At 35.5% G+C, this 25,303-nt stretch overlaps 1 protein-coding gene across 2 annotated transcripts in view; it reads right to left on the reverse strand.

Moving 5' to 3' along the window:
- Positions 1-25,303, reverse strand: part of LOC150093900 (interference hedgehog-like) — a 247,420-nt gene that overhangs the window by 136,723 nt on the left and 85,394 nt on the right. For both annotated transcript variants that reach the window (XM_090412904.1, XM_090412903.1), the window contains exons 4-7: positions 21,572-21,889; positions 13,259-13,405; positions 4,886-5,029; positions 3,274-3,444 (exon numbers count right to left, since the gene is read on the reverse strand). In XM_090412904.1, coding sequence (XP_090269030.1) covers positions 3,274-3,444; positions 4,886-5,029; positions 13,259-13,405; positions 21,572-21,889 — 780 coding nt within the window. The remainder of the gene's footprint in view (positions 1-3,273; positions 3,445-4,885; positions 5,030-13,258; positions 13,406-21,571; positions 21,890-25,303) is intronic.

Raw genomic sequence — 25,303 nt, forward strand, 5'->3', positions numbered from 1 at the left:
CTTGAAATTTGGGTATCGTCAAAAAGAATACTGGGAAAAAATGGTTCTTTTTTTATGAGAAATAGGACAGAAATGGATATTATTAACATTGAAATTGGTGAGATTATCTGTTTTATAAGTTCTGTTTGTCATCTGAGAGTTACTATGTCATTATTCAATTAAATTTATTTTCTTCTGGTATTTACTATGTGGGCTATTCTTCTTTTTCAGATGCTATTTCTAGCTTCATCTATTTTCTGAAGTACAGTTCCATCAATGTGATACACAGCTTGTAATCTGTCTATTTCAAAATGCATAACTACATTTCTCCACATTAAATTGATACCCATTATCTTTTGCCCATATTGATAGCCTATTTAAATCATCTGGCCAGCTCTCCACATTGTCTTGATTAAATATTACTCTACATAATTTTACATCATCAGCAAACAATAGAATATTTCCTTTTTCAGGTTATTTCCTATATCATTTATGTACAACTTAAACAGTAGTGGTCCCAGCACTGAACCTTGCAGCATAATACTAGTAACCTGTTTTCATCTTGATTCTGAATATGAAGAAAGGTTGAGAAGATGCAAATTGCAGTCTAGTGGATAGGAGGAAGAGGGAGGATGATATGATAGAGATGTACAAGTTGATAAGAGGTTGTTATAAGATTAATGTTGAAGAGGTTTTCATAAAATAGTGGGAGATGGGGAGAAAACATGAGGTCATCCCAGGAGGAGGAGGAGGAGGAGGGTATGATAAGCAAGTTTTTTGAATGGCAAGTTGTGAATGATTGGAATGCATTACTCATGTGAAGTGTGAAGTCTGCAGAGAATTTGAATGCATTTAAGGCAAGATATGTTGAGCTGTGTGTATGACAAAGGGATCTCTCCTGCAATGAATCTGACTACATTGGGATCCTGGGATAATAATAATAAACACTGTTGAAATCTCTCTCTCTCTCTCTCTCTGCTGTCCATTCTCAGAAAGTGTCCAATCCATTTCTATCTGCATTTTTGTAGATCATTCCATTCATATGCTCACTGGGCATCCACAGATGCCATATGGTCACTCCAATGCTCGGTAATGTGCCACACCATGTCTCACCACATAGTCCTGTTGTATGCTTCAACTCTCTGAAGATCAATCACTCCAAACACACTATCCATCCATCTCATTGACAGTCTACCCTTCCTCTTTTTCCAGGAACTTTACCTTCTATTACTGTTCTGAGAAGTCCCCATTCCATCCTTTTCAGTGTGTCCAAAATATTTTAACTTTCTTCTGTTCAATATCCTTAAGGAGTCTTAAAGTTCTACTGATCTTTTCTAACACCCATTCATTTGTACATCTTTCAGTATATGATATCCTCAGCAGCCTTCTGTTACACCACATCTTAAAAGCAGCTATCCTTTTCTTATCTGACTTTTCTAGGTTCCAAGAATCACATCCATAAGTCACTGTTGAAAAAAACTGCATCCAAAATCTTCACCTTTTACCATGGAGATAGATCTATCCTTCCAGATTTTCAACAAGTCTCTGAATGTTGTTTTAGCCTTTCGTAACCTTCTTCTTCTGATATCTTCTGAACAGCAATTCTTCACATTAATAATGGATCCCAGGTACTCAAACTTGCTGACTTCCTCAGGTACACTTGTTTCTCAAGAGCTTCCCTGTTTGTATTTCCTTTGAGAACCATAATATTTGTCTTGCTAGGGTTGAGTTGAAGTCCTCTGTTATTATTGATCTTGATAACTATGTCAAGAATTTGTCCTAGTTCTTCCTTGTCATTACAAAATCATTAGCATACCTCAAATTACTGATCAATCTATCTCCTTATCCTAATTTCTGTCTTGAGCTTATCCAATGCTTAACACATGATGTCCTCCACATTTAGTGGGGGCTAAAACATTTTTAATATTTTACACAGACATTTTGTTTGAAAACTGTTTAATTGGGCTGCCTATTTTTTTGGTCAATTTCCATGTCTCTGATCCATATAATAATACACCTTTAATATTAATACTGAAGGTCTTCTTTTTGGTTTTATTATGATATTTAGATAATTTCCATATATTATATAATTTTTTGAAAGTAGTATTCGCTTTTGTCAATATTTACATTATATCCTGTTAGTTGAAAGCTAGATCTTTCAACTGTAATACAAGATTCCATTTAATTCCTCTTTTTCACCTGCAACTTTTCTCATAATTCAATTAATGACTATGTTAAACAGTAAACCAGACATTACACAACCCTGTGAGACAGGGTTGTGTAATGTCTAGTAAATACATGTCCTTAGCAATAACACAACTTTTACTTCATTTATATATTTCTTTGATTATTCTTACATATTTGTCAGGAATTCCATAGCTTCTAATATTAAAATAACCATAATATTTCTCTATCAATACTGTCAAATTCTTTGGCAAAAATCTATGAAATTTAGGCATAATAAACTTCTAAGTTCTATTGTGACTATTGTAAAAATGTGATGCACAAATGCTTCCACCTGCTCTAAAAATAACTTGTTCGTGCTTTAATATCTTTTCTATTTCACTTTAACGCTATTTATCAATAATTTTACAGAAAAGTTTTGCAGATACTGGCAGTAAACTAAATCCTCTCCAATTTTCACATCTGGTGAGATCTCCTTTCTTTGAGATTATAGTTATCATTGCCTGTCTCCACTGTTTAGGTATCTTTTCAATTACATTGTTAAATATCAGTTGCAATTTATCAACAGTAATTACTTGTCTTAATCATTTCTCTTGCTATATTATCATTGCCACACGAACTTTCCACTTTTCATCTTCTCTATTACATTCATTATTAGATATTGGTCCTAGCATAATATTTAAATCTATGCTAATAGGAGGTTCTTCCATTATAGAACTTCCAATCATGTCAGTTATATTATGATCTACATTTAAAATTTCATCAAAGTGTTCTTTCCATCATCTAACAATCTTATCCTGTTCAGTTAGCAGCAAATCATTTTTATCCCTTATAGCATTTACTTGTTTCTTTTCTGCAGAGCATATTTTCCTTGTCACCTCATACATTTTTCCAATGGGTCCTAATGCTGCAGCCTTTTGTGCTTTTGCCTTACTGACAACATAATTTCTTTTATCTTCTCTTGCAGATCTTTTAACTAATTTTTATTTCTCTCTATAGCTGTTCAGATGGATAAAAATTATACATTGTAGTTATAAATTATTACCAAAACTTGAGACAGTACAAATTTTAAGTGAATACTAATACCTATATATTAAAAATAGTTTTTACCTCCCACTTGATGTCTCCATCGTGGTAACTGTCCTTCCTCTTTCCTCCATGTAATGTTTGGAATAGGGTACCCAATTGCTGCACATTCGATGGTGACATTACTTCCCATTACAACATTTGAATGTGGTTGAGGGTTTAAAGTAAATTTAAGTGCCTGGGAACCTAGAGGCTCTGTTAAAATAAAAAAATATATCTGTTGAAATTAAAAATCATATAGCATCACAAATTTTACAATGAACATGCATTGTTAAAAGAAGAAAATACATGTCTAGGGATAATAATTAATTAATTAACTTTAATTAGCTGTTAAATTATTAGACTAATATTTCATCTTCACAGATGCAAAGATAACTATGCACATTCATGAAGGTATCAGCAGGAGGACAAATGCAGAAAAAAAGACAGGATTGTAAGTTCAAAAGGCAGGATCCTGGCACCCTTTGTGGGTGCTGTGATGGGATCTTGCTGGTCTCAAGATAATAGACTTCCAGATTTCGTTAATGAAAAGCAGTTTCTTCTTCTTCTTTTAATATCACTCCCACGCATTGCTATGTACAGGCAGGGGAATTCAAGAGAAAAGCAATCTGTTGAATTTCTTTTTAAAGAGTTGAAGGTTGCAGTCTTTGAGGAATACTTCATAGGAAAGGCTGTTCCACAGAACCAAGTGAAATGGAATGAAAGAATAATGGAGCGGCAGGTTTGGTGAATTAGTAATTCAACTGTAAAATGAGGTTGAGCAGTAGTTATTTGTGATACTGTAGGTTTAATAGAAATCAGGGAACATCATGATGGATGCTAGTTATGCTGAACAGTGGTCATGAATATCTGTAGAAGAAACACGACCTAGAAACTGTCTGTGAAACAGTGGCAAAAAAAATTTTTGAAGAAAAAGTTTACATCTTGGTATCCGTGAAGATGTCTTGGTGACCAAGATGAACTCTCTCCTCTTTTCAATCTAATGGTTGGTGGGGCAATGTTACTTTATTAGAGAATAATAATAGAACAAGGTGGTTTTTCCATTGCTTTCCTTGCCCAGTAAGTATTTTTTTTCTGCAGATATGTGTGTTTATGGAGTTGGTTTGCCTGTTTGAGGGACAAAAAAAAAAAAACCTGAGTTTCTGGAAGAAAACCCCCACCTCTGTATGAGACTGGCTAACTCATCTCTTATTGAAAAGCCCTTATAAAGGTTCTTTGGATCCATGTGTTGTTAAGGCTTAAGTGCTGGGAGGACATCTTTGGACAGGCTTAAAACCTAGGTTCCAACCAAATGGTTCCATCAAACCAAGAGAGCTGCAAAGATGAACTGATCTAATACAATCAGTTAAAGTTAATTAATTACTTAGTATCACTAGATGAACTGATCTAATACAATCAGTTAAAGTTAATTAATTACTTAGTATCACTAGATGTGTTTCCTCCTCTAAACAACAATACAAGTGATAATCAAAACATTTAAGCATCCATACCCCATCTTTTTAAATGCAATTGAAAAATTAAAAATATACATACACAATACCATAACCTTACCTGTACTTTTAGCATATGTAAGAAATAGGAAGGTGGGGAAGGGGGGGGGTAGAATTATGTTAGTAAAAATGAAAAAATAACTTACCAGTGACTGTAAGCAAAACTCTATGATGAGCTGTCTTTCTCTCCTCTAAAAAAGGATTATAAGCAGTACAGTGATATGGTCCAGAATCTGCAACTTCTGCATGTAAAATATGAAGATTTCCTGATGGTAGCAACTTATGTCGTTCTATGAGAAGAGAAAGAGATTAAATATTGTAAAGTTTCTATATTAAAAAAAGGACTATTTGTCATTTTTGACTGGTACTAAAATCAACTTTTTAATAAGTGTTTATATTGTATTCATGAAATATCACCCTGGCTGCTACTCATCTGTATGTTGGAAAGGCTGCATAAGAGTCAAAAGGAAGGAATCAGAGTGTCCAGGAAAGGGAGACTGATGTTTTTATCCTTTTCCAAGGTAAACTGGATCCTGGGGTGTTGATTGTTTAAGTGTGTTAAGAAACTATATTTAGTGTATCCAGGCCATGTGGCCAAATAGCAAACACATCATAATGACAATAATGCAAATTCAAAATTATGGGAACAAAACTTGCAGGATTTCATTAGTCATGGCGAGAGCCAGGGATCAACAAATTATGCAAATCCCTCCTGACCACGCAAACAGTGCAACTCACCCAAGACTCCTCATTTTTTAAATAATATATCCCAATAAGTTAACAGGAGTTCTGTAAAATAATTAAGTGTTACATCTGTGTTTTCCCAAAATTAAAAAGATTTTGTTTAGATTTTTTTTTTTTTTTTTTTTTTTTAATGAAATAAAAATGCGACAAGTAGATTTTGCCAGTTGGCAAAATCTACTAGCCACATGCAAATAAGCAAAAATATTTGTTGAGTAATGATCATAGCAACACAAAATATGAAGATGACAACTGCATAGAGCATGTATCATGGATTTGTTAAAAGGTAGGATTTGTCTTTAGCATTTGCTAACATTTTATAAAGCAGTTGCAAAACAACTCACTGAATATACCCACAATATATGTTATCCTTTAGGTTATCTGAATGAAAACTTATTCTAACGCAAACATAATATCTTCTTCTTCTTCACCCACAGTCTATATAGACCATTGGAGCACTATAAAGATGACAGTCCTAACATACACTCTCCACATGTTTCTGTCTTGAGATCTCCTTAACAAGGTGGAGAATGAAGAATTAGTCCATTTTCTAATATTATCTATTCTGATCATTCTAGGTTGCACCAGTGTTTTTTTTAGCAAAAATCAAGCCCTCTAGTGCTAGTGGGTTGTTTGAGAAGTTTGGTAAAAAAATAAGTTAAACACATTTTTTTGGAAAAAATCACCTTTATTTCTCAACATAGTCCCCATCGAGGTCTACACATTTGGTCCAGTGAGTTTCCAATTTCTTCATCCCATCTAAAAAAGTAGGATTTGTCAAATTGTGCAAAACAGTCATTGAGAGCTTTGATGACATCCTCGTTCAAAGAAAATTTTTTCCCCCCGAGCCAAATTTTTAAGTTTGGGAACAAGAAGTCATAGGGGCCAAGTCCAGAGAATACGGTGGATGTGAAACTAATTCGAACCTCAATTTGTGCAATTTTGCCATTGTGACCGCCGATGTGTGGGATGGTGCATTGTCTTGATGAAAGAATACTTTTTTTGTGTGTGCCAATCTTGGCTGTTTTTTTTTCAATTCTTCTTTTAAATGGTCCAACAACGACACATAATAGATTCCTATTATTGTCTTACCCTTTTCCAAATAGTCTATCATGATAATTCCTTGGGAATCCCAAAAATCAGTGACCATCACCTTCCCAGCTGACAAGACGGTCTTCACTTTTTTCAGTGCTCTTTCAATGGGCATTGTCCACTGTTTTGACTGCTGTTTGGACTCAGGTGTGTAGTGGTGGATCCAAGTTTCATGCATGAATCAACACAAAAAATCCTGTGAATTGCAATTAAACATCGGCAAACACTGTGTTGATGACAGTCAACGATCGCAGCACCCATCACACACACACACACACACACAGCTTTTTCGTGTGCAATTTTTCGTACAGGATATTATACACTCATTCAGTTGAGATGCCTACAATCTCAGCAATCTTCCATAACAATACCATGGATTTTATCAATCATTTCCTTTGTAGTGACCTGTCAGGCATCCGGAAGGCGCTTCATCTTTGATGGACTTACGACCACATTTTAACTCATTTATCCAAAAATAAATAGTCTTTAATGCTGGTGCAGAGTCCCCATGAACTGCATCTAACTTGGCTTTGATCTGCGTGGCCATCCACTTCCTCAAATAAAAGTGTTTTATCACTGCACGAAACTCGTTTTTCTTCATTTTTATGAAAAATGTGAACGCGGTCATTTTAAATGTTTGCAAAACGAAAACTACACATTACATGTGGTGCTAAAATTTTGCCAGGGATCATGAAAAAGATGATACATGCCGACACTGGTATGAATGAACAAATTTGTGTCGCCATCTATTGAAAATTTACCAAACTTTTCAAATAACCCGATATTTTAGGTAAGCTATGTGATTTAGCTATGTGATCTCCAACCACCGGAGTTGCTTCAAACATATTTTAGTGATAATATTTTCTTGTATTCTAGCAATGGAGCAGATTTTTCCTTCTAACTTCACCATATGTTATATATGCCATGTATGGTAACCTCAAAAGTTTGCTGTAGCACTTTACCTCAAAGGCCAATAGTCTTGCTCATCTCCCTTTAGCAAAGTCCAACTCTCACATCCATAGAGTAAGACAGAGTTATCAAAGGTATTGATGAAGTACAATCTTGTAGCTAGCCATATTTTATTGTCCTTCCAAAGTAGCTATAACCTCTGAAGGACAACAGTTGCTTTAGCAATGAATGTTTTAATGTCATGTTTAGACTGACCATCTCTGTATTGTATGCTTCCCAAGTGGGTGAATCTTTCTATTTCTTCCATTTTTCATCATTAACTGAAATTTTCATAGGCCTGAAGACATTAATTTTGGATTTGCGAGTGCTGATCTTTAATCCATAATCATTAAGTGCCTTTTAAATTCTGTTAATTCTTGAAAGTGATGTTTATTCTCTACTTTTAGGTCAATGTCATCTGCAAATCTGAGAATGATTTTTTTCCCATCAACTGTAATTCAAATACCACAGTTTTCGAAGGCTAAGTTTATTATATATATTTAAATTAAAGATTAAAAAAGCATTGCCAAAAGTATAAACCTGTGACACACACACACACACACCTCTTTCCATTTTAAAAGACTTGTTATAGTTGCAGTTGATTTCCAACATTTCTGAGAAACAGTAAAGGGTTTTAATTAAGAATACGATTTTATTGTATATTGCATACTAGTTCAGTATTTTCCACAATGCCTCACACCTTACTGAAAATCAAAAGTTTTCTTATAACTATAAAATTGTGACATGATTATTATGTTCAATATATTTTTCTCCAATGAAAGGTATTGTAAATAAATGACCTATTGTATTCTTGTTTTTATGGAATCCTGTTTGGTTTTCTGAAAGTATACTTTCTATTTTCCTCCCAATCCTATAGAGTAAGATTTTTTAGGAAAATTTTGCTTGGATGACTAATTAAGCTGATAATGCTATAATTGCAACATTTTGTACTATTTCCTTTTTTAGAAATAGGAATCAGAACAGAAGTTCACTAACCTTTAGGCCATGAATAATTATTCTACCACACATCTTGACAAATTTTGAGCAGAGCATCTATGATAGGTTTTTTTCCTTGCCTTCAGTAGTACTGAAGTTATTCCATCTGAAGGCAAGGGAAAAACCTATCATAGATGCTCTGGTGATTTTCCCATCTTCAAATAATTAATTGCTGTTTCTACCTCTGCTCTTAAAATAGACGTCTCCTTCAACCAGTGTATTAATATTATGTCTTTAAGGTTTTGATTATTAAGGATACTGTCTTCTGAGAAAAGGTTAGTTGAGTAATCATGCAAAATGCTGCAAGATTCATCCTTTCTAGTCATAAGCTTGCTATTTTCATCAACTGACCAATTTGAGTTAGTGAAGGGTTTGTTAATCTCCTTATCATTTGAAAAGTGCTTCTAGGGTTGTTTCTTTGTAGTTCCTCTTCAATCTTTCCACATTCATTCAGAATCCAGTTAGTTTTAGCTGTTTTAATTTTGTTTCTTATTATTTTGTTCAGTTCTTTATATTTTTTCCTGCTATCCTTATCCTCATTTATAGTGGATTTTAATGTTCTCCTTTGATCACAGTTTTAAAATGTCTTCACACAGTGATGTGAGAAACCTTTATCTGGTCTCTTTCAACGAAAGGTGAGTTAGCTAGTCTCATACAGAGGTAGAGGTTTTTTCACCCAGAAACTCAGGTCTTTTGTCCCCCAAAACAGGCAAACCAGCCCTGTGAACACAGATGGCTTACAGTGATGATTATTGTCCTTAGGGGATGCAGCAGAGGAGTGATGAACCAGCCGCATTAATTTGTCGTAAGCCCCTCATTGGGAGGGAGTTCAACCCATCATCCTAAGGGATGGATGGAAAGGATAGGATAGGAGAGGTATCAGTTGCTTCTAAAATAGCTTTGGAAAATAGTTTGAATATATCATCAATACTTCTGACTTCTTCTAGGAAGGATTCAAGGAATTGTTAACATGGAATTTATATTGTTCTCGCATATGAGGTGATTCCAACTTCTCAACACTACACCTTTTTCTTTGTTTTTGGTTATCTTTTATTTGTTTTAATTTTAGATTCAAGGCAGCAATGACCATGTTGTGGTCATTGCCAATATCAGTTCCTGGGAAAGATCTAGTCTTAGAAAGTTTAACTGATGTTTTATGTGTTGTACGAACAAGTATATAATCAATTAAATTGTACACACATCAGTGAAATCCATGTCCACTTTCTTGATATAACTTGATAAACATAATATAACTGAATTTAAAAAAAAAAACATGATTTGGACTGAAGAGACTGGGACTATCTGTAAAACTAGTAAAGTGAATAGCAGACAAGATAATATATTCTTATTATTGCACAGGAATCTCAATGGAGTCCAAAGACTCATTGCAAGAGACCCATGCTACTATCCATGTCCCTCCTTGAATACATTCATTGACAAAGCACTCATAACAGACTCTAGCAATCAATTCCACTCACCACTTTCCAAGTGAATAATCTAGTCCTCACATCCCCTGCTAATAATACTCTTAGTCAATTTACAGGATAACCTTCTTGTTCTGTCACCTCTAGCCAAGTGCTAAAAATTTCGTCTGCATCAATCCTATAAAACCCTTTTAGTAACTTAAATGTTTCAATCATATCCTTTACCAATGAATGTCTTCCACATCTTTCCCTGGCCTAAAGCAGTAACCAGTTGTATATTTTTCCTATTGACCTACACTGCCTCAAACGAACTGTTGTCACATTTGTGTCATCTTAATGACCTTCTGCTCTTTTTTTTTTTTTTTTCAGGCTGCAATTCTTCTATCATCACCAATATCTCTCATTCTTTTCTGTTCTCACTATCCTTCTTGAAAATCATGTGCTGGCAACCAAGTTTCACTAATGACTATAACTTTTTGGCAAGGTCGTACCAACCAATGTCAAAAAACTCCTCCTTCCTATTCCGATATTTCTGGCAATCTATCAACCCCATATATGAGCATGAGGAGGGAGACAATTTCAAGTAAAAAGAAAAACTAGTGGAATATCACAGAGATCAGTTTCATGTCTATTTTTTATTTAATCTGTATGCTAACTCCAGAGTATGCTAGACTGGACGTCGTCCACCTGCAAAGCTCAAATGGGTGCCCCCAAACAAATGGCAATTTATTTATTTATTTTTGTCAAAATCACGTGGAAAGAATTTACAAGAATTTTTTGTAAATTTGTAACTGTAACTTTGTAACTTTTTCTAACTGTAAATTTGTAGCAATATATTGAGTTACCTAATTATTATTACTTAATTCGTTTACAAAAATCTAAAGAAAGAATGAAACTTCATACTAACACTTCGAAATACCACCCACCTTCAAAACTGCCTGCAATGCAGGCCTTGCAGGCCCACTTCTGCCAGCCCTGCTAGCTCAGTAGTGATACAGTGAATGGAGATGTATATCTGTTTTGCAATATTTGCAAATCAATATATTATATTAGTGTTCATCCCGATGGATTTTTTTTTATCATCAGAACAATTTATTAATTAAGGAAAGAAGTACACTAATTTCTGCACTCCAAAATATTTGCTAATATTCCAGTTTGCATCTGCTTAATATGCTCAATATGTTTACTATACAGAAACAGGAGTTAGTTCTGCATGCACATATGCCATTGTTTTATATAGGCTTTGTGGCTTCTTTCATGTGTGTGTGTGGGGGGGGGAGCAATATAGCAGATTTACTGGACAAGAAGTAAAAGTACATTTAGGTATCTTGATTTGCAAAAGCCTTTGATAAAGTGCCACATGACAAATTGGCTGTAAAATTAGGACAGATGAGGTTAATAAGAAATAAATGAATTGGATAGAAAATTGGATGGATAGCAGCAAGTTGTATTAATGGATAGCCCAGAAGAGGAAAGTCACTGAAGGGGGAAGGGATTCTGTTTTTAGCCATGAAATTCATCTTCCACCTGAAGACATTCAGAAACATCTGTGTCCATAGTGAGATTTTGAACTCATGACCTATTGGTCAGAGGGTTCAGACAGACTGTCAATGTGTGCAGATGAGTTTATGGCTACCATTTCAATGTTGTAAACCATAAGGAGGGTCAGATAAGAATGTGGAGGAGATGAGGAAACTGGGCTGATCATTGACAAGGAGCCTGAAATTCTGAGGCTACACTGCAAGAACTGTTAAGGACAACACAACAAATAATGGCAATGATGAGGTAAATATTGAAATGCGGAAATAAGGGAGTTCCATTTCCAATATACAAAGCTATTATCAGCCTGCATAGGGAATTGCAGATGAATGACAGTTCCCTGAAGTTAAGTGAAGGAAAGATGGGTTGATAATGAACATAAAAAATAAAAAGATTTGGAAGAAGAGGATGAAAAAGCAAATAAAGGTCAAGAACTGGAAGAGGTGAAGAACTTCACATACCTGGGAAGCAACATGACACATGATTTAGACTGAAAAGAAAAAAAAAGAGAGAGACAAGACCTCAGATAATAAAAGCAAAAGTAAACCTACATGCAATGGACAAGATATGGAAAAGTAAATCAGTGACCCTTCCCACAAAGTTGAAACTGCTGGAAACATGCATATTTCACAAGTGCTCTCTATGATTGTGAGACATGGATAATGATTAAAAACTCTGAGTTGAATACTGGCTTTCAAAAGAACGTATTATAGAAAGATTCTATGAATTCTATGAATTAGATGGGTGTAAAAAAGTAATAAATGAAGAACTGTATAACAAAGTAAACTGCAAATAGATCTAATGCAGAAAATAATTCAAAGGTAACTAAAGCTTTTTGGACACATCTTTTTTGATGTTTCTACTGAACAGATAACAGTAGAAACATCAAAATATTGACACTTGGTACAATGGATGGTATAAACAGAAGAGGATGGCCTAGGTGAGAGTGGATACATGATATGAAGGAGTAGTGTAGACAGAGTTTACAGAATTGGAGTTACCTGGCAGTAGACAGAGAGAAATAGCAGAGAATGGTGAAACAAGCATCAGGCAACAACAAACATTGGACCCATGAGCACTGGTGATGATAGGGAACTGTAGAGATTTGGCTGCCTATTTTTCAAAAATATTTTAGAGTGAAGTTCACATTTCCAGTAAAGAATGTCAAGATATCGAGTCTCTGAATTGTTAGCATGTGGAGAGATTGATGAAATATCATTCATATGGGTCAGTGGATAAGAGGGGGGGGGGGGGGTAATGATATGACTAAGACAAATTGATGAATTTTTACCACTCTTTTTGCTCTTCTGTTTTATTAAGCAGAAGAGTATTTCATAGTGTAAGGAGACAGAGACAAAACAAGAGGCCACCTTGGAAGCTGTATATAAAGAGACCATGAGTAATAGTAAAAAACAGCTATTTTTTTTTCGCTTGGAGAGTGGTGAGTGAATGGAATGCACCGTCTGAATGTCTGGTGAGTAGAGAAATAATAAACAAGTTTAAAGTGTAGTTAAATAAGCATGAATTTTTGGTGAAATGGGTAGATAGGATCATCTACTATGATAAGTCATTTTAACTCCACACGGGTCTGATGAGAATAATAATCTTAATGCATTTACTGGATGGTTAATTACTCGGTACACTTGAACTCAGATAACAACAATTAATTAATTATGAAGTCAAAGCTTATTGTTTACCTAATACTTTTATCCAAATATTTCATTGTTTCAACTTTAAAATTATAATATTTTGCATTATTTTCATTTTACTATCACTTACCTTTAGATTTGTCAATTTTGGTTCCTTTAAAATGAAATTCAGTTACTGCAGAAGGGACACTTCTTGGTGGAATACAAGGTATAACAGCTGTATTTCCAGCTGTTACTGTAATATGAATGTCTTCTTCATGAGGAAAGGGTTCTAATTCTGATTGGGAGAATACAAGCAAAGAAATTGTATAAACAAAATAGTATACAAAACATAAAATTTAAAAATAAAACAGAAAATATTGAACATTTCATTTGAATCATCATATATGCTGGCATATATGGCAAGGAATATAAGATAACCCCCAGAATCTCTTTCAAAAGTTTATTTTGTACCAGTGGTGCACCCAGATGGGCCCCCCAAAAAAAGAAAAAGGAAAAAACATTAGAAAAATTTCCAAAAATCTTTTCCTAATTAAAATTCATTTTTTTTATTAATGTTGTGTCATGTCTTATATTTCTATACTACTTATGAATTAGCAGTCACATAAGATAGGAATACCCTATAGCTCTCGAGAATCACGGCCGCTGTGAACGCAAGGTAAACGAGGTAGTGCTCAGATGGACCAAGCGCTAATTCGTTTGCCTGACACCATATTTGATGGTGTCTACACCTTGTCATTGGAGGGCTTGCATACCCTAATGACCCAGAGAGCTATGATGGTGGTAACATAGTCACCGGTAAGAATTCCAATCCAGACAAGTCAAAGGGTAGGGACCAGACTAAGAGAGACACTCTGGTCCTCTAGATTGGGTGTTTTTACAATGGACTGACTACTCATTTGATGTAAAAAATCTACATGTCACAAAACTAGGTACTAGTTTTACAAACTGGACTGTTGAAAATTGCAACTAACTGGAAATGACTAGCGGATTTTAAGTTGGAATGTAGAACATAAAAACTTTGTTTAAACCAGGATCTCTTCAATGTGTTATTGATATAACAGAAAATTATGATATTCAGATCTTAGCTATACAAGAAACCAAATGGCCAAGCCATCAAAACCTACAGTCAAATAATAGAACAATATTCTACAATGGACCGTCTGATGACAGACATGAAAATGGTGCAGGTTTTATGGCACGTAAGAACATCCTGATCATCTAGTCATCTGTTTGATGTTGCAATCATCAACATCTATGCACCAACAGAAGATACGGATGATGATGTCAAAGATAAATTTTATAAGGAACCAGAGAGAATGCATGATTCTTTACTTGGTCATTGTACAAAATTAGTCATGGGTGATTTTAATGCTAAAATAGGAAAAGAAACAAGATACAGGATAATAATTGGCCCAGATAATCTACACGACATTAATAATAACAACAATAGGATTACAGTTGTTAATTTAGCATCTGCCATAGGGCTTACAGTTAGCAGTACATACTTTTCCAGAAGAAATATCCATAAACAAACTTTGATCTCCTCAGTAAGCAACCAAATATATCATGTAATAATAAATAATAGGCACAAGATATGCATAAAAATGTCCATACCTATAGAGGAGTTGATGCAGATACTGATCATTACCTGCTAATAACACATTTCTGGCTCTCTGTAAGATAGAGAAAAATGTTAACTGAAACAGAAATGCTAATCAACGTGATATTGAAAAATGTGCAAATGCAAACATACAAAGAGACAATATGCAGAAAAGATAAAGCAGGAAATACAGTATTCAAACCATCCTGTACCTGAACAAAATACTGAAAATAATTGGACTCAAATCAAAAATGTTATTACTTATTGTGCAAAAGAAATCTTTCATTTCACAAAAACAACTGAAAGAAAAACAAATAGTTCAACAATGTATGTAAAAGAGCTTTAAAGAAATGTAATAAGTTGAGGTTAACATTGCTACAGGACCAATTACCAGAAAATTCTGAAATTGGGTCAATTATAGAAATTTAACTAGTAAAATACTGCATTGAAAGAATAGGCTGGCAGAGAAAAGTTAATTGAAGAAATTGAAAATAATACAACTCAAAGAGGCTCTTCAGATACAGTAAAATAACTAAAAGAGATATAAACCACAAATATGAATACGACTAATAACCAAGGACAGTTAATTATCAAGAAAAAGAAATTGAGGAATTCAGACAATATTTTGAGAAACTATTAAACAAGTCATCACTGTCACCATATAAAAACCACCTTACATCAGAGGAGAAAATTTTTTAGGAGACAATTGAGGAGCCATCTATAATTGAAGTTAAGAATATTATTAAAGCACTAAAAAATAATAAAACAGCCAATGAAAATAAAATTACAGCAGAACTTCTAAAAATTGGAGGAACTCATCAAGCTGATTTGGCAAAAAGAAGAAATCCCAATTGACTGGAATACAGCCATGCTGTGCCCTATTTTGAAAAAAGGAGATCCTATATAACTAGTAACAATAGAAGCATCACTCGCTCTTCAACACCTGCAACAAATATTATCTATATTGATCTGAAAAAGACTTTATGTATATGCTTCAAACATCACAGGAGAATAATTGAATTGCATAATTTACCGTATTTTTCCATGTGTAAGACGTTCCCATGTATAAGACAAACTCTACTTTTTCGAACCCCAAATTTAAGAAATCAATATTTTAAACATCTCCACTGTCTAATCATACACTCAGTGGGAGGAGGTCCAAACTGTCTCTCTGAAGCTTTATTTCCATGTTCTTTTGCGTAATTGATGACTTTTAACTTGAATTTTGAAGAATGTGACAATCGTTTTTTATTTTCGGACATTTTCATGGGTTAGTGCTCAAAATAGTGCCAATGCATTAACTTACCCCGCCAACAAGTTGCAGACGTATGAATGCTTTCAGACATTAATGAAAGAATCAGTCATTAATGATGTCAGTCGACAGAGTTAACAAGGGCTAGTGATTGGCAGAAGCCTGTTCGCAGAGACAAGGTACCGGCAGTTTCACCACAGTAACCATGAGTCTCTTAACTGGTTCCCTCCCCCCTTATACACAGAAAAATATGACAACTGTGGTGTGATGTCCATGATTTCAATCACAGCAATGGAGGTCCAAACTGAACTGAATGCTAAGCACAGAGGCTGGAACAGCAAAATTAAACCAAAATGGTAGAATCCTTAATGACTTTGCTGCTCGCAGGAAGACAGTGATTATAAGACCTCTGGAACCTACATACTACAATGTGGCAGGATTTCCTGATGTTCATGACATAGCAAATTATGCATCGATACCAAATATATACAATGGACAACCTCAGCTCTGACCATGACCCAGTTTTACTCCAAATGGGATTACAAATGAAAATATCCCAGGTTGGCTTCCAATTCTCAACTGAACAAAACTAAAGACCACTCAACATGAACCTGCTGGCCCAGTTCCTACCACTGACTTAAGAAAAAAATTATTATTATTATTATTAACATTTGACCTCCATGGAATCAGAGACTCATCGTGGAGGCACACACACACACTATTGCAGACAGTGCTCATCCAACCATACCTTAAACTAAATTCAATGTGTCTACCCCAGTGGCGGCCGGCAAAAATTTTAAGTGGGGTGCTGCATATACAAAATAAGAAAAATTTTTTCCTAATCAGTAACCAATTTATTAACAAATAAATTTACATATTAAAAAATTGATTTATTAAAAATATTTCAACCTCACCACGAACACCACCAATAATAAAAGTTTCGTACATAGAAATAACACGCACAAGCTACAATTTATCTGTAGTGACACTACTCCATGAGCAGTGTTGGATTCACTTGTTACATGCAGTGACAAATGCAAACGAATATCGGATATCCTTATCACCATGAAAACCAGGTGATCAAATCTGCGCACAATAATCCATATGAGGCCTGATCAAGGCCTTACAATGGTATGTATCATAACCTCTCTATTTCTGCATGTCAGGGTCCTCATCATTGCAATTATCCGATGTGACATCGTCACAACTTGTGCAATGTGACCCCTGAGGTCCTTGTCCACCATTTCTCCTAGATCTCTCATCTCCTCTACTTCCATTAATGTTTCCCCACCAAGGGTATACTTTGCATCTCATTGTTGCTTACCAAATCTCCAAACCTTAAACTTTTCAACATTGAACTGACAGTTCCACTTACCTGCCCATTTATGCAATCCATTCAAGTCCTCTTGTAAGACCATGACATTAGCTTGACTCTGCATTGCTCCCCCAATTTTTGCATCATCTGCATATCACTAGTTAAACCCATCCCAATATCATTAACACACAAATTGAACAACAATGATCCCAAAACTGACCCCTGTGACACACCACTAGTGACCTTTCTCTTCTGGGATATTGCACATCCTCATATACAAGTTTCTGATGCCTATCTGACAGCCAGTCACTGATCCAACTCAGAAGTCTGTTATCCAATCCCATCTGTTTCGATTTACATAAGAGCTTGTCATGTGGCAGTCTATCAAAAGCCTTTGCAAAACCTAAGTACACCACTGTATATGCATCTATCCAAGCTATGTCACCTTGCTATAGTACATAAGTAAGTTAGTAAAACGTGATCTCCCCCTTAAAAACCAATGTTGATAACCACATAGAATACTGCTGTTATCAAACCATTTCTGTGTTCTACTTCTCACCAATCTCTCCAGTACCTTCATCACAACTCCAGGTATATAGACCGGCCTATAATTTGAAGCTACAGCCTTTTTAAAGCTCCACATTCATCCATTTTACACCTACCTTATTCAGCCTTTTGACCTTTGGAATACATTCACACATTGATGCTCTTATGTATTTCTTTGTCAGTTCCCATGCAGCATTTATTTCCTTACCACTCAACTCCTCGTTCCATGTTATAACTCCAAGCTGTCTCATAAGCTTGTCATAATCACCAGCCTTATAATTCCACATATATCCTTTTCTCACAAAAGTCTGCATATGACTAGCCACAGCACAGGTGATTACTTCATGATCACTTTCACCAACTGGAGGAAAGTGTGAAACCCCATCACAATCCCATCCTCTGATGAAATGATTACGTCTAGAACTCTCAATCATCACATGGCCCTCCTTACAAGATTCCTGAGATAATTATCTCTCAAGAAATTCATTTTCCTTATTCCCAAATGCTATCTCTTCATTCCAGTCTATACCACCACCACAATTAAAATCACCAATAATAATTACTCTTCCTTTGTTCATAAACCAAAGTTGCTTATATATTTCTTCATCACCACCCAACACATTCCCAGGCCTATAACAACATCCAACTAAATATGTCTTCCTCTCAGCCTGCATGTTACACCACACTGCCTCATAACCATTGCCACTATTTCATGTCTACCTTATGTGAACATAATTCCCCTACTATCATCAACAACACTTCCCTTCCTTCTTGCCCTTTCTATTCTCGTGAAAAATACTGTATCCTTCCATTTCTATTCCAGTTATGATATCATCTTCATTCAACCATGTTTCACTTCTTCCAATGATTTTGGGGCAAATAAACTCAATCATTGAAACCATTTCATCCCCCTTATTTCTGATACTTCTGGCATTTGTAAATAAATGCAGCAGTTCAATTTTAGGTCTACAGCCAGTCCTATCCAAGCCATGTGTTGGTTGTGATTTCTCCACTACACCTGCCCAATCACCTTTATCATACTTACCACATATATCTGCTCAGTCTCAACTTCTCCAACCACATTGCAATATATTCCATCTTCATACACACATTCACTGCCACTTTCAACATCCACTCTCCCTATGCCATGTCTCCCTGTTCATCCAAGCTCCCCCAATTTCCCTGTTTCTCTTAGATTCCTGTTCTCTTTTCATCTCTCACACTACTACTGTTTCCAATGCCAAGCACTTCTGTCTCTTCAATACCACTCTCCTGATTTTTCCCTTCATCTCTTTCTTCTGATCTCTTGAATGCATCACACAGTATACTTCCACACACACAGTACTTTCATACAGCAACACTTTCTCCAGGACACTCACTCCAGATCCATTTAAATGGAACCCATCATGCCTGTATAATTTTATTCTTCCCTCAAACACATGCATACATCCACAAACTTCACTCACTTCTCCTCACACAGCTCTGCTAGCATACCATTCATGACTTTGGCTCTCCACTGCAACTCATCATTGTCATACCTTGGCAATACACTAACAACCTTTCCTACTGGACTGTTATCTTTCACTCTTCTCAATAGTCTCCTGATATTCATTCTTCCTTATGTCCACTTAGATCATTCATCCCTACAATCATGGCTAATTCTCTTGCTTGTTTCTTCCTCATGTCCAACGTCTTAATTATCCTACTCATTCTCCCACCTGCATAGAAGACCTTATGGACTCTCTCAGTAACAAGCCCTCTAATTATGGAATCTTCATATACTGCTATCCTGGAATCATTCATCACCTCTTTACTCTTTTTTCTTTCATTCTGTTCTCTTGCACACTTTCATTAGTTTCCACTAGTCGTCTAACATCACTCCACATATTGCTCATTTAATTTTTCATTTGCAATAAGTGTTTCATCAAATCTTGCATTCTGACAATTTCACTCTCTATCACTCCTGCAATCTCGTTACCACTTGCAACGAGATTGCAGAGAATTGTACCAATTGAAGTGGTGGAAATGAATGAGGAAATGGAAGTAAGGTGCAGTAGATGCACCTTACTTCCATTTCCTCATTCATAATTTCTTTCACTCCCTTATCACTAACTTTTGCTTCTAAATCTTGGCATTCTTTCACTCCCTCAGTTTCTCTAGCTCTCGTTTCATTTCCGTTTTTCGTAACTTTAGTGACTTTCACTTCTACATCCTTACATTCCTTCGCTCCCTCAGTTTTCTCCACTTTTCATTTCATTTCCGTAACTTTTTCCATAACTTTTGCTTCTACATCCTTGCATTCTTTCATTCCCTCAGTTTCTCTAGCATTCTTTGCATCATGGTCCAACAATATATCACACTTCTGACAAATCCACACTTTCTCTCATCTCTCGTTCATTCTCTCTCTCTCTCTCTCTCCACAAACACATCTCTTACACTCTGCCATGCATACATATTGCACTCACGACATCAAATCAGTTTCAAAAAGTCTATGTCGCCAATGCCATTTGACTTTTTTGGTACTCACCAAATACACTTGTCACTTTCGGCACTCATCAATGCCCACATGGTTGACCTCATGATCACCATTGTGTTATACTTAAAAAGACAATTTAAACTAATAAATCTGGCAGAATTCACACCAAAAATCATGCAGACACACTTCATTATCAAAAATAGATAATAAAACCGTAAAATTCATGAAACACTGCCAATTATTATTCAAAATAGCACTTATCTTTCTGGAGCTCTTTCTGACACTAGACATTCCATTACAGGAATGAATCTTTTCCTTCATTATACAAATTATGGAAACAACTACCGTGTTAAATTAAAACTTCAGTTTAATACAAACCAAAATAATCACTCGATGTTTTGACTTTCATATTAAGGTCACCATCTGGAGTAGACACATATATTACAGGAATTCCATTACAGGCATATTACATATTTCAGGTATTAATTATAGGAATGACTTTTGAAATGATAGCAAAATAATGGTCATTAAAAAGGTTCATTTGTTAAGAGGTGCATGAAAGACTGACAACAATTTCGTTATCAACGAAATGAGCAAGAGTTGATTGTGAGAACTATTCAACAGAACATCAACATTCTGCATCAAAATGTTTTGCCTAGCAGAAGACTATCAACAGAAAAGTTCAAGATCGATAAATTTGTATGTTTGGTTGCTTGTTATACCATTATAATTGTCACTTGAAACATGAATAAAATATGAGCCAGAATAAATTCTTCATATACACAAGTCAACTCAGTTTTATCTGTTAGTATAACATTTTAATATACTAGATTTATATCTTTATTTCTAAAAAATAGTTAGATCTTGTGTTGCAATGCAAAAGAGTATCATATCTAACACAGAGCTCCCATAACATAAAGTTAGAAAATGTAATTTTAAACATCTTTGAGAAGACTTCATCTTTCAGTTTTATTGAATAAAAATTCTCTGGGAACAACAATACAAGGAAATCATTTGATTTATAGTCAGAACTTGTAGACTCATCACTGTTTTATATACCCAACTAATATTTAGACTGCAAATAGTTCCAAGCATTAAGGTAAGAAAGAAATGGTAGATAGTACTGTTAGTGATTATTCTAGATTATAACACTGTTGTGTATATACCCAACCGTAAAGTCCTTGAAATCCAAACTGAACTAATAAGTAACATTCAAAATATACAAACCATAATACAGTGAATACTGTTTACCTGCAAGTATAAGTTTAGCTGGGTGACTAACAAGCACCTTGCTCTTATATCGAGCCAAACACTGAAATACGCTGCTACTGTCAACATGATGACTACCTGATAACTTAAAGTCTTCGTCATTTCCCTTTGGAAGACGTATTGTTAACTTTTGCCTTGATACTCGTATCCTCCTGGATGAATCTTCAGTAAGTATTTGTCCATTTAGCAACCACCGTATATCTGCTACAGGTGGTGATACCACACAACGAAACACAGCTCTTCCTGTTTCAGGATGCGGCATAACTGAGCTAGGCTCTGTTAGGAACTCAAGACCAATATCTAAGTAACAAAAAATAATTTGTATCTAATATATTTATATAATACAGTACAGAAAAAAAAAAGCTTTTATTTATAAGTAAAAAGTAAATTGTATAACTTTTGATTAAAATAGCAATTCACAATGTAATAATTGTAACAGTTAGCAGAAATGTGTGAAGAGAAAAGAGTGCAGTTTGTTAATATGTGGTGAGTTTGAAGGTAGAATTGAACTGTATAAGCGTGATGGACTGCATTTGAATGGATTTGGTGTGAATTATTTGGAGAGACTGCTGCTAGAAGGGGGGGAGGGGAGTAATTAGTGCAGAGAATGAATCTGAGCAAGAAAAAAGCAACGTGAAAGAGTAAGGAAGGAAAGATTGAAGTGGTGGTTATGAATGAAGAAGTGGATAGCATGAGTGCAGAGAATGAGAGAACAAGTATGCAAAACAAACAGGGAAACAGGGAGACTCGGGTTGGACACGGGAACACAGCATGAGAAAGTTGATGCTTCAATAGAATGTGAATGCATGTATGTGTAGACAAAAAGGAAAGGGGCTAACCTGGGATATATGGAAAACAGTTCAATTTAAAGAGAGTTTTGGGATGAATAAGGAGAAAAAGAAATGGCTCAAGGAAAGTATGGAGAAGTCACATCTAATAAGTGGCATCAGATCCAAGATCCAAGAATGAGCTGTTATGTTTGTATACAAATTCCAGAAGTATAAACAAGGGAAATGAAATCTATATTGATTTTGTTCACCCAAAAATATTTGGCATAAGTGAGACATGGTTGGATGAGGATGACATCCTGACAGGAATAGAAGTGGAAGGGTATGATGTATTTCATGAAGATAGAAAAGGTAAAAAAGGGAGGTAGAGTGCTACTGATGATAGAAAAAGAGTTATGTCCATACAAGGTAGAGATGCAAGGGGGAAATACTGTAATGGTTTTTGAGGCAGTATGGTGTGAGATAGAGGTGAATAGAATGAAATACAATTAAATTAAACAAGTATAGCTTATTTGTCAATCCATTCCTTTAATTACAATTAAAGGAATGGATTTTATTTTTAAGTAATTTTGAATTACACCAAACTGTATAATTTTATCAATAATAAACAATATTTTTTGTTTAATTTTTTTTTAATTTTTACCATAATTTTGATATTTTATCGAAACACATATACACTGTACTTACAGCGTGTATGTATATTCCAAAAGTTGCAGCACCCACCCCCCACAATTTCAAGCCATGAGCCATCACTGCTCATACTGCACTTTTGCCATCTTTACCAACTGAGTCATCTAACTGGCCTACTCTTGTTGGTACTCTTCATGCAACTGATCATTATCCGTTGGTTATGCATAATTAAAACACTTAAGGAAATGAACAATGTAGTTAAGGATATAAATTAAATTATACTTTAATAAATATTTTCCGATATTTCGGCAATGTCACATTGCCATCTTCTAAAGGAACTTACAAAAAAAAGCACGTGCACGTAGGCACTACAAACACAGTAACTGGGAATGAAGAGATGAAGCTATTGTTCTCCTAAAAGTCCTGATGGTGCCCTCTAGCGGGCTAAGAAGGTGTTCTTGGCCGTTGGGCTGAAGGTCTGCTGATGTAAGCCTCCCAAATTTGGGGCAGTCGCATACAACCAAATTTGTTGAGGTTTGGAGAATTTCTTAGGGCTGAGGCTGATTCCATAAATAGTCTTTCGTATTTGTATTTGCTACGGTGTATTACTGTAGCTTTCTTCCACCGTATTCTGTGGCGTGTATCCAGAGCATGGTCCACAAGACCAGAATGGCTGTACTTGTGAAACCGGATGTAGTCCTTGTGTTCAGAAATTCTGATATTCGCTGTCCTGCCTGTTTGGCCAAAGTAAAACAGATTACAACTGCAAAGGGACCTGGTATACACCAGGTAGGTCTAGGGGAAGTGGTTGGTCTTTAGTGGAGCGGATAAGGGATGCCAATTTTTTGTAAGGTTTGTAACAGGAGGTCAGGTCATGCTTTTTTAAGATTTTGGTAATCTTTTCTGAGGTGCCTCGGATGTAGGGAATGGTGATGGATTTAGAGTAATCCTTGTTGTGGAGGGGGGAGGGGATCTGTGGTTTGTAGGTTCTAATATTTTTTGGACTTTTTTTGGGGGGTAGCCATTGGCTGAGAAAGTGTTAAGGATGTGATTTAGTTCAGTGTTTAGGGCCAAGTCGTTTGAACAGATTAGTTTAGCCTTGTATAGTGTTTTCACTACTCCATATTGTTGTGAGGGGGGGGGGATTGTTGGTGAATGAATCTGCCTGTATGGGTGGGTTTTCTGTAAACTGGGAAAACCAAGGTTCCATTAGGCTGGTGGGTAACTAGTGTGTCTAGGAAAGGGAGGCTGTTTTTTTCCTCTTTTTCCAGGGTGAATTTGATTCTGGGGTGTTGGTTGTTTAAGTGTGTTAGGAAGGAGAGGAGTGAATCTGGGCCATGTGGCCAAATAGCGAACACATCATCAATGTAGCGAAGCCATATGGTAAGTTTTTGTGGGGCTGAGTTTAAGGCTTTCTCTTCAAAAGTCTCCATAAAGAAGTTGGCCAAGGGTGGGGAAAGTGGTGAACCCATGGCAGTCCCCTCTATCTGTTTGTAGAATTTTTCTGCCAAACGAAATAGCCTGAGTTCATTGTAAACTGAAATATCGGGCTGAGATATCGGGAGGAAATTTAGCTTGGATTAGCTCTAAGGTTTCTTTGAGGGGGACATTCGTGAATAAGGAGGCGACGTCAAAACTGACCATCATGTCATTATGTTGGAGTGTAAGGTTTTCTATGCTGGCTTTGAAATGGGCTGAGTTTTTTTATGTGTGATGGTGTGTTGCCAGTATAGTGTGTGAGCTATTTGGCCAAATGTTTAGCTAATTTGTATGTGGGGGAATCAATGCCATACACTATGGGATGTAATGGCACATTTTCTTTATGTATTTTTGGGAGTCCGTAAATACGGGGGGGGGGGGGGGGTATAGAGTTAAATGGCTTTAATCTGTTAGTAACTTCTACAGGCCAAGAAGTGACTTGCTTAAGGAGCCTGTGAAGTTTTCTAATTTGAGAGTTCGTGGGATTGTAATTTTTAGGAGAATAATAGCTTCATCTCTTCATTCCCAGTTACTGTGTTTGTAGTGCCTATGTGCACGTGCTTTTTTTTGTAAGTTCCTTTAGAAGATGGCAATGTGACATTGCCGAAATATCGGAAAATATTTATTAAAGTATAATTTAATTTATATCCTTAACTACGTTGTTCATTTCCTTAAGTGTTTTAATAATGATCATTATCAATATGCATCTTATGCTGCCTCCAAATTGCATTCTTCCAATTTCATGCTAAATCTCTTCATTCATTCATTTTACTACTATCTTCTTTAGCTTTTTCATCTTTGGAATACACTGACATTG

This window comes from Typopeltis vanoorti, chromosome 23, assembly GCF_054136105.1.
Source record: "Typopeltis vanoorti isolate ZY-2024b chromosome 23, IOZ_Tvanoo_1.0, whole genome shotgun sequence".
Taxonomy (NCBI): Eukaryota; Metazoa; Arthropoda; class Arachnida; order Uropygi; family Thelyphonidae; genus Typopeltis; species Typopeltis vanoorti.